This window comes from Cupressus sempervirens, chromosome 8 (assembly GCF_028749045.1).
Source record: "Cupressus sempervirens isolate cs-2001-9-10 chromosome 8, ASM2874904v1, whole genome shotgun sequence".
NCBI lineage: Eukaryota > Viridiplantae > Streptophyta > Pinopsida > Cupressales > Cupressaceae > Cupressus > Cupressus sempervirens.
Window position 1 is genome coordinate 84669179 of NC_143125.1, and position 10641 is coordinate 84679819.

The following is a 10641-nucleotide window of genomic DNA, read 5'->3' on the forward strand; positions in this document are numbered from 1 at the left end:
CACCGATTCCTAACCACAAAAAAAATTAAACTACTTAACCGCTTGAGAAAAATAAATATCCTCGGTACGAAAAAGCAGTGGTGTAAATCCCACGTGTCAGCAGAAGAGCGGGCGAAGAACAGAGACATAATGAAGAAAGTTGAAAAGCCACGGTGGACCCCAGTGTCGGGGTCCAGCTGGCAGAGGAAAAGCTCAAAAGCGGAAGATGAGGTGGCAAAAGAGTGGATGAGGAGCAAAAGTCCATATAAATCTCGTGGCCCTGTTTTTTTCCTCCTTCAATATTTCCAAAATCTCATCTCCGCCTAAATATCTCTGTCTCTTCCCCACAAAAATCTTTCCACCTAATTAAAAAATCAGTAAATCCTGAGCGTATCTCAATATTTTTCACAAAGAAATTGAGAGCATTTGGGCTTTGTTCGATCTTCCAGCGTTTCCTTGACACGTCAAAAGGACGCCCTGCGATGTCAGCCACAAGCTCAAATAGCGCATTTTTACAGATTTTTTGGATAATCGAAAATTGGGGAAAAAAGTCGTGGCTGGAGATCTCTGGGCTTGTTTTTCGTTTCTTTCTCTTATAGAGAGATCGCAGGGCAAAAAAATATTGTGTAACGGAAAAAAATGCGCCGAGCAAGAGAGGCCAGACAACGAGATTCTGTGTCTTTGGGGTCTGTTAGAATTTAGGCCTGTTTTTTCCCGTTTTCGGCTCTGTTTTTGTAGGGATGATGTCTTTTCCCTCAATCGTCGGAGATATTTCCTCGTCTGGAGACGAACTCGCTGCAAAGGTTTGTATTGTGATGAGATTCCTGAGTTTTTTTGATGTTTCTGACTGCACAATTTGGTTTAGCCTGTGTTTACTTTGTGTGTCTGAGTTCCCATTTGTTAAAATCCTTTTCAGTTGAAGGTTTTTTTCTGGGAAAACTGCGATTTCGTTGGAAAATAGCCCATTTTCGAGATTTATGATGAATCAGTTTGCTCGCTGTGTAGATATTCGAGTGATTAATGACGGGGTTTGGTTTGTGACGGTTTGTCGATTGGAGCTTTCTGCGCTAATTCAAGATTTGTCTTAACTCTAGGTTTTCCAGAGTGCTTTTCTTTTTGATTGCTTTCTCTTTGCGCCAGATTGGATCTATTTTAGATTTTTCTTTTTCTGTGCACGAATTTCGGGGTTTTTAAAATTCTAGATTTCGCTTTTCTTACGTGCCAAATTCAAGATTTGTTCTGCTGTAGATTTTGGAGAGAGAGTTTCTTTTGAATTCTTTGTATATGTCCCAGATTATGGCCGATTATGGCCGATTATGGCCGTGTGGTTAACTTGAGGAAGTTGAAGTGAAATACCCTTCACTTATCTTCTGTGGTTTTGGGGTTTCCTGAAAATTGTTGTTTCTTCTGTGAGATTTTGGGGGTTTGGATTTTCTTTTAGTCAGATTGTCGCACTTAGAGTCTTGCTTCTTCACTCTTCTCCTCTGGCCCTGGTACTGAATACGTTGAGGCCCTGTTAGCCGTAATTTTCTATTCTCTTGTTCACTCGTCTATTATTTTGGAGTTCTAAATTAAATGGTGCATGTTTCGGTCTTGAGGTTCTGAAAAAAGCTTAAATGGTTTATTTTTTAGTAAAGGCTGTAGGATTTTCTAGAGTTTAACCTAATTTCCTTTCGGTCTGCTAACCCGACGAGAATAGACAGTGTTTCAAATCTTTGCGTTGATAGTTTGGAGGGTTTCTAAGCTGGGTTTGATTTTCCTGGTCTACGATGTGAAATGATTGGTTTATATGGGTTTAGGATTCCCTAATCGGTATGCCACTGTAGCAGATGCTATCAATGTAAAAGTTTGCGTCTAATCGTGGCAAATTTTGTTAAATACTGGCAAGTTATCTGAAAATATGATTAGTTCTGCAGAATATGTCATTAGATTAACTTACTCGTGCAGGATCGGTGTTGATAAAACTCCTCAAATCGTTATTTGAAAAATGTCCTTTTTCATTTTTTTCTTCTGTAATTTTCTATTTGAGAAAGTTAAAATGGCATGTAGTTTAAAAACTGTCAAGTTCCAGCCATCTGTTTTTCATCTGTAATTTTGGGACTTTATATGAACCAATATGTTGTATATTTTACAGGTCAGAAAGCCATATACAATAACAAAGCAGAGGGAACGGTGGACAGAAGAAGAGCACCTCAAGTTTTTGGAGGCACTTAAACTGCATGGACGAGCCTGGCGTCGAATTGAAGGTATTTCAGTTTTTCATCTCTGTAATTCTTCCACTCTCCTAAAATTTCAAGTTTGGAAAATTTAAGGTTTGTGAAAGCCTTATTTGGACAAATATGGCTGGATTGGAATCCATCTTAAACTTAGTTTGATTCTTACTTGCAGAGCATATTGGCACCAAGACTGCTGTTCAAATTAGAAGCCACGCTCAAAAATTCTTCTCCAAGGTACCCACTATTTTTTAATGGTACCCTTATTAGATCTGCTTGTACTATGTAACTGCAGCAGTCAATGAATTGTTCATCTCTTCTTCCAAAATAAAGGCTGTTGTTGTGTGGAAAGTTCAGATCACAAAAACTGTAGACTTAATTTCTCCATAAGTGCATGTTTAATTAAATTGAAAAACTATGTGTGTATTCTTTCTGCATCTGGAGATTTGAAGCAAATTGCTGGAAAAAGTACCTCATTCACTTGTAATTAATACATTTACTAGTGGTTTTTGGGTAATCATGTAAACCTCTCAGTCAAATATTAATTAAAATTGAAAAATTATGCGGTGAGTTTTTTAAATGATTCATAATTATTACTGAAACTTCATTTTATATCTGGAAATTTGAAGTAAGTTGCTTCGAGGCCTAGTTCATGCACCTGTAGTAGATAAATTCATTTTTGGGGTTTCTTCAAAGAACTTTCTCTTTCTCTCCACTCCATAATTACTAACATGCATCTAAGGTTTGAGCTCATTGAAGTAAATTGCTCAAAGGCCTGGTTCATTTACTCTTAACAAATAAATTTATGCATCTCACTCTATGCGGAATATAAGCTAATGTGATCTCATATCTTCTACCAAATAGCTCTATGGAACCCAAATTAATGTGGTTATTTTCATTTCAAAAATAGCTTAGTATTTCTTGTAGTGAATTTGGACATATGACAATCCTAGGCTTGTTTCAATCATAATGTTGTGTTGAGTCTAATATGAGAACTAGTGTAGTTAATTTATTTATTTTTATTAATTCTGAAACTACTATCCAAATGCATTTATCCAGAAAGCCCTACAATTTCTTAACCCCAAGTTTTATCTTAAGTTGAATATGAAAAGTCTCAAGTTTGTTCAGCGATTTCTTACCATAGCAAGCTACTTGAAGACCAAATACATTCGTTAGTCGAAACATAAAATAATTAATGGGTTTTTTCCAGTCCAATGAACTGAAATTTTTCTTCTAAAATGCACGGAAACCTCTAGGCGTGCATTTCCAAAATTTCATGTTGAGTTAAATCACGAGATATGGTAAGCTAGGTTCTGATTCCTTAACTGATGCGTTTTTAATGAAATTTCCCACCAAGCAACATGATGTACCCAATTTAATCATTTATACTATTTGATTTGTGTGCAAGTTCATTTCTGGAGTTTTTGTGTAGAACAAGATGTTACTAAAGCAACTAATTAACTCGAACAACTTGAGCTAACTTTTATGTTGTGCATCACAATCCATCATGAAAGTAAATCGGATTTTTCTGGTATTGGTCTGTAGAATACAAGTACAAAAACTAGAGAGAATAAATTAACTATTCTGTGCAGCTAAAACAACAAAAACCCCCTTGTTAATTGAATGGACTGTTGAAGCATTAGATCATGAATATTTTTTATTTGGTTGTTGTAGAAATTTGAGTCTGTCACTAAATTTGGTTTCTTTCGAATGCTTTGCAGTTGGTAAGGGGATCTTCAGGTAGAGGCGTTTCCTTGTCAATAGAGAAAGTAACTGATATAGAAATTCCTCCACCGAGGCCTAAAAGGAAGCCCAGACATCCTTATCCTCGTAAGGCAGGTTCTGCCCAACTGATTGCTAGAGATCAGAGTGCATCACCGGCTGTCATTTCATCATCAGCTTTACTTGGTCCAGGAGATAAATCTTCTGAGGTAATTTTACTCTCACCTCAAATTCAATTTCTTATTTTTTTCCTCCTGTAAAAGCATTTGATTTTGCTGTTGCACATAATCATTTGTATGCCAATGATGAGAAAGCATTTAACTTAATAATTGGAAACATTTAACTTAAATCTGCATATGTAATTTGAGCAGTAACGTTTTAAAGAATAACTTCTTTCAACTTAGCGTCAAAACTATATTTATAAGCCCAGGAAAATTCTTATTGTAACTGCCTAACTACCTGGGTGGCAAGCACAGCTTAGTGTTATGTGCGACTGCCTATTTCAGAGCTTTCTGTTTGTCTATTTTCTTCATGGGTAATTTCCTCTGTAATTTTTTTCTTGTGGCAAACCAACAAGTTTTTGTATTCTGCTATTGTCGTGTGACATTTCTGTTAAAGCTTTTTGAATGGCATTAACCTCACGTCAAATTTGCTGCTGGAACAGTGTGCAGCATCTGCTCTTTGTGATCCAAAAACACGATTTGATGGACTTGAAAGTAAAATGGAGTCATCCCAATCAAACAACTCTCCATTAAGCCTCAAGCTTTTTGGCCAGACAATGTTGGTTGCAACTCCTGAAATGTCGACTATTTCCTTTCCTCAATCATCTGAAAGTAACAATTCCCAAGGAGGTTTTCCTGAATTTGTCTGCATGGAACAGGAAGCTATCCCCAGTAAGACTATAACTGAAGATCAAAGTAAGAGGCCGCACACACTCGATTCAGATTCTCCTGTGAAAGAAACTACAGATTCTACCGTGCAATCTGGCTCAAGCTCAGCCAAAGATTCCAGAGAAACACAATGCTCAGAGGAGCATCTGTCTAGTGGACAGGATGCTACGTCATGTAGTTTTTCGAGGAATCAAAGTCCTGGCATTGCACCAGGATGTCCAAGACATATACCAATACAATGTGTCATTGATGGAATGGATGTGGAAGATGGGCGGAAAGCTGTTAATAAATGGCTAAACATGAACACATTGGCCCATCCAAGCTCTGCAATGGAGAACCACTATGTCTCTACTGCATTGCATCAGTTGCCACCCATGTCCCAATGGATTCAGACACAACAAGGAGACACATCTGTTGCAGAGTCAGTTGCAGCAGCAACTGTTGCTGCTGCCTCAGCCTGGTTGTCTTTGTGTGGTGTGATGCCCGCTTTTCTGCACCCAAGTATTTTTGGGAGGGGAACAGATGCAATAAACCCTTTGCCTTCATGCAAAGATGAATCTATGATGCAAGCTACGAAACAAGAACGGTCAAGTATGGCTGAAAGAGAAGGGGAAATTATATTACAGGGCTCACGTTCTGAGAACTATACATGCAGTAAAATGAAAGAATTTGATGAGACTCAAGATCATGGAGAAAACTTAAGTTGCCAGACTGAAGAACAGGACCAAGTAATGAAAGATGGAGAGTTGACAAATGAAAGGTCATCCAGTTGCTCGAATACCACTTCAAGCAATTATCTAGAGTTTGATCCTGACATTAGAGATAGCTGTGTAAAAGGCTTCCAGTTCAATAGAGCAAAGTGCGCTTCTGAAGAAGATTCTTCCAAAGAGGAGGAAGATCCGCAAGTTAACAACAATGGCAAATGTGACAAAGCTGACAGACATTTTCTTGCTGACGCGAGTTCCAGTCATTCTAAAGTTGGTGACCACTGCATAGGGAAACACAATCAGGTTTGTAATGAGATTGGTGAAATCTTTCTGCATATTTTCATCTTGAACTGGAATTTAAAGGGAGGCTTAAAGCTTCAACTTCTGATCATTTGATCATACTTTTCTTATTGCCTTGTTACTCTATCTGAAAGACATATCATCTGTTTACCTCCTGTCTTGCAGAGTCAAACTCCATTTGATGCTCTGTTTTCCCAAGAGGTTTTGCCTCAGAGCTTTCCTACGCTATCCATTGCTGGTGGTGGCTCGTCCTGTAAAGGAATCATACAGAGATCAAGGGATAATGGGCTTGAAGATTCTGAAGATACCATGAATCATAACTTTATGGAAGAGTCGGTTGTAAATTTCTGGAAGACAAACAAAAACATTTGTTCAAGTATTGGAAAGTCAAAATCTGGAGTGGGTTTTGTCCCTTACCAGCGGTGTTCAGTACAAGCAAACAAAACTAGGCTTCATGTGGTTAACTCTGAAGATGTTTTAAGAGAGGGAAAAAGAATTTGTTCAAGAAAGTAACCAAATCATCCCTGATATTGGTTTGTCTTGGGACATGTTAAAGAACTGCAAATGTTATAGGTACACATTCTGGACAAGGACCTGGCTTGAGGGAGACTAAGCAACAAAATGCTTGTTTGCGATTCAATGCTGAACCCTATGACATGAAGTTCTGTAGAGCATAGCAGAGTCCACTTTGCGTTGCTCAATGCAATTAACATTCCCCTGCAATTTAACTTGACGAGCCCTTGCTAGGCTGTTTGTAAAAAATGATTATTTTGTAAGATTATTGGTAACATTTCTGACAACGATGTCAATAACAGGCAATTTGATCAGGAAGTCTAATACTAGGGTAACGTAATCAACTATGCTTTATAAATCCTGGAGAGTACAGCAACAAACGAGGCTTTCCCTTGCTCTTTCAAAGCATTTCCCTGTATGTTAATACATGTTTTTGCTAAAAGCAAAAATTATAAATATAAATTTGTTTTCTCTAAACATAGCCAGCACATTTTTGACACACTGAAGTTTTATTATATTCCTGCTCCTGGATAAAGATTGTGTCTTGAGTTTTTGCATCAACGTTTCGGATCATACTCAATGATCCACCGTCAGGATGACAGTCTTAAGAATGTGACAAAATATGTTGCAGACTCAGACTTAATAAAGAGGAAAAAGGGGGTAGGGAGAAGCATGCAAACCCAGGAAAAATAATAAATCAAAAAGTAAAGGCAAAACATAAGGAATGATTATAGAAGACGAGTAGGGAAGACAAATCAAACAAGCTAAAAATGAAAGAAACAAGAGACTCATATATATATATATATATATATATATATATAAGAAAAAAAAGCACAAAAAAGTCTATATATATATATATAATAAACAAATATATTCTTAGCATGGAGGTGGCTTCCACAAAATTTTGAGGTCTAGATATTTATCTGATGATTATTTTATTTAAATCATATAATAATATTATGAAAAAATGTTATTATTTTGAGTAATAGAATCTCCAACAAGAACATGTACAAAATTAATTGAGAAGAATTATAATTTATTTAATATTGAAAAGTTAAATTGTAATTAATATATTTTTTATAATTGATCTATAGAAAATCTAAGGTTAACAATTATAAGTCAATTTAGTTTGATATGAAGTTTGTAACGATTTAATTTGATGTAGGATTTGACATTTAGTTTAGTGTTAAGGTTCAATTTATTGAAGTGTTAGAATCAAGAGTGGATGTAGAGTTGGATCTAGCGATTAAAATATTAAATCTATTGTAATATGACTTATCATTCAAGCTTAGTTTCTAACTAAAAGATGATAAAAATCAGAAGTTCATTCATTCAAATCAATTGTCAATATTAATAAGAAAAGACATAAGGCATTAACATGGAGGGTATGCCACGAAAGTAGCAAAAACATTAATCTAAAGTAAAAATATTGGAGATTAAGCAAAAATGTTGCAACTTAAGGGAATTGTATGATGGCTATTATAGGTAACTACATGCACTTGTAGAGCCTAATTATATAGGACTTCGATGACAACTCACAAATTACCCTTTTGGCTTGTTGGTACTGAGAGAGCTCCCTCATTTTGCTTGGATGCTCTTACCCTAGTACACAAACATTACATAAGTAAAAAATTAGAGATATTACCAAACATAGTTAATAGGGCTATATAAACATTGTATAATACAAACATTAACTAAAGTGGAAATGCCACTATGCAAAGTGAACATTCTTGGAAAACCTTACAAAGCTAGAACGTATACATGCTAAAGTGATTTTGAGAGTGTTGGTAAACAGATTTGTCACAGTAGAATTGGCCCAACGGAGTGTGGCAAACCGTTCACAACAGTTGGATAGGCCCTTGGTATGCGGCCTTTCTCTGTGTTTAGAGGGGCAGCGCCCTCGTATGATATAATTTTTAAAGGGTTTTTCAAATAAAGAATTTAAAACTACAAAAGTTAAAGAGAAAGTCATCCAAGACGAATGCACCACACGCCCTCACGACCTTCTTCGGTAGACAAGATTGATAACAAAGATAATCAAGGACTACGCTTGAAAGCAACCAGTATTATCAAGAACATTCATTATCATTCATAAACACTTGCGTAGTACCATGAGAATGTCTACTACAACGCATAACAATTTTGATTTCAGTATAAGGAACCCAAAGCACATCTCATTTCATTTCCTTGCACCAAGAAGACAAAAGAGATTTTCAATTTTAGAGATAAAAAATGTACATACTTTCCAAAATTTATCTCTCAATCAAAATTTCGGCATAGTGTTCCCTTATTTTTAAAACCAAAAAGTCCCTTTACAAAGCCAAAAGGTGTCCTTATATAGACATAGAGGTTAATAACTACCTCTTTGAGGTTAATAACCACCTCCGAAATACGAAATTTTGGAAGGTTAATTAACCTCAAGAAAATTAACCTATACAAGGAAACTCGTAAAAGCAAAACTTTAGCTAGAGTTCCTAAAAACGTTCGCATATACAATCACTAATTCTTCTAGCTATTAGCCCTATCTATCCGGACACAATTGATCTATTTCGGAAAGCCCTGTAAGCATCTCGGATGAGCATCATTGATTCATAGTTTGGAATGAGCACATTTTCCATCCTGAGTTTGGCTGTGAGATATCTATCTTGGATTTCTTCTGACTCCTGCCGATACGCTAAAATGTTACAATCTCCCAACGTGACTGCAACCAGGCTAAGCTTCATCATAGTTTCAGCATCTGATACACGGTTCTCTATTTCTGAATGAATCTGAACACTGAAGGAATCAAGGAGAAACTGACAATCAACATGCTGAAGATCACTTACTGGCACTCCACCTGTGATAGTGGAGATTAATTCATCTGTACTTTTTGCTTTCAGTTGCTCCAAAGAAGTTATTAACTTTTCGAACTCAGTGATCCCTTTGTTGATGTTTATCATCTTCCAACCAACACTTTTACTCCAGATACGTATTTGGTTGTCGCTTGGATCAGCAATAATTTTCTCAAGGAGTAGGGTGCTCGTATCCAGCTTGGCCATTTCCTTTAATTCATCAGCGACTTTTTGCCAGTTGAATTTATGTTCTTTACTATTTTCCAGCTCCTTAGAAATTTCCTGTATCTGCGTGATGGCTTTCCCACATATCTCTTTTACCCCGGTTATAAGTTTTGAAGCATCTTCTATCATCCTGTTTATCCAAGCCTCGATCATCATACTATATGACTTTTGTTGGTCGATTCTTTGAACAACAATATGATCTAAAATACCATCAGGACCTGTTAGAACCGGCGGGGTGGCCACGACTTGGGTATTAGAAGGATTGCTGATTGAATTAACATAAGCTACCATCATCTGAAGTTGTTCGTTGAGTTGCTCTTTGGCTTTTCTCTCTTTCTTCGCTCTTTGCAACATCTGAGCGGCAATCAATTCAAAATTTTGAAACTCTCTTTCCGCATTAGAAGGACCAAGGTTGATGTTTTCTAGAATGAAATCTGATTCAGATGCTTCATCAACATTCTTTTCAACTATAGGCTTGGCTAATTTCACACACAAATTGCCTGAAGTTTTATCAATAGCTAACCTGGACATCACTTTGGTCTTTTTCGCCTTAGAAGGCTTCTGAAGAATGCTAGAGACCATATCAAATGGAGGTGGAACCATTCGAACAACTTTCTTCCTCTTCTGAAGACTATCCTGGAACCATGAATGTGTAGTCTTTGAAACTTGTTCGGCACCTGTTACATTTTTAGCAACCATCATTAAGTCTTCCGAATTAGATAACGGGTCATCTAATTGTGTAATGTCTATTATGGGCATATCAAGAGGATGAAGACTCAAGTGAGGAATCGCTACATCACGAGGGGATGTAACTGGAACATATGATTCAGCAATTTGAGGGTTTTTTTGGTCTTTTTCATTCCTTCTACCTTTCATTTTTGTCCTTTTCCTTTGGACTGTAAACTTATCTCGCTGATTCAAACCTTCATCTTGATCTTGAGCATCTATATCCAGTTGTTGTATCTGCTCACTAGAAGTGGCCTCTATCGCCATCTGAGATGATTCCCCTATATTATTTCTCCCCTCTTTATTTTGAGATTCACCAGTCGCTTTTTCGGTTCTGACTTTACTGATCCAGTCTCTTGTTCTTTTAAGAACATAGGAAGACCTCTCTTTCAAGCTTTTCAATTCGGGAATTGATCAATCAATAGGAGGGAGCTCTAGTAATTCAATTTTCTCGTAATAATAAGGATCAACTAAAGAAACCTCATCATCATCTATACCTGTTACATCAATGTCTAACTTGAAGTCTATTACCTGT

The 10641-nt window shown here is 36.7% G+C and overlaps 1 protein-coding gene across 1 annotated transcript; it reads left to right on the plus strand.

Moving 5' to 3' along the window:
- Nucleotides 1-600: 600 nt before the first annotated feature.
- On the plus strand, nt 601-6801 carry LOC149541745 (protein CCA1-like). Its single transcript, XM_089796864.1, has 6 exons — nt 601-782; nt 2114-2225; nt 2368-2429; nt 3914-4123; nt 4579-5814; nt 5977-6801. Exons 1-6 carry the CDS (start codon nt 720-722, stop codon nt 6322-6324), a joined length of 2031 nt encoding a protein of 676 aa, XP_089652990.1. The 5' UTR covers nt 601-719; the 3' UTR covers nt 6325-6801.
- Nucleotides 6802-10641: the final 3840 nt, after the last annotated feature.

Excerpts from the sequence above, each read along its gene's own strand:
- LOC149541745 (XM_089796864.1), top strand. The coding sequence starts at position 720 with ATGATGTCTTTTCCCTCAATCGTCGGAGATATTTCCTCGTCTGGAGAC. Across the intron at positions 2,226-2,367 it reads AGCCTGGCGTCGAATTGAAG|AGCATATTGGCACCAAGACT; the intron begins GTATTTCAGTTT and ends TCTTACTTGCAG. Across the intron at positions 5,815-5,976 it reads GCATAGGGAAACACAATCAG|AGTCAAACTCCATTTGATGC; the intron begins GTTTGTAATGAG and ends CCTGTCTTGCAG.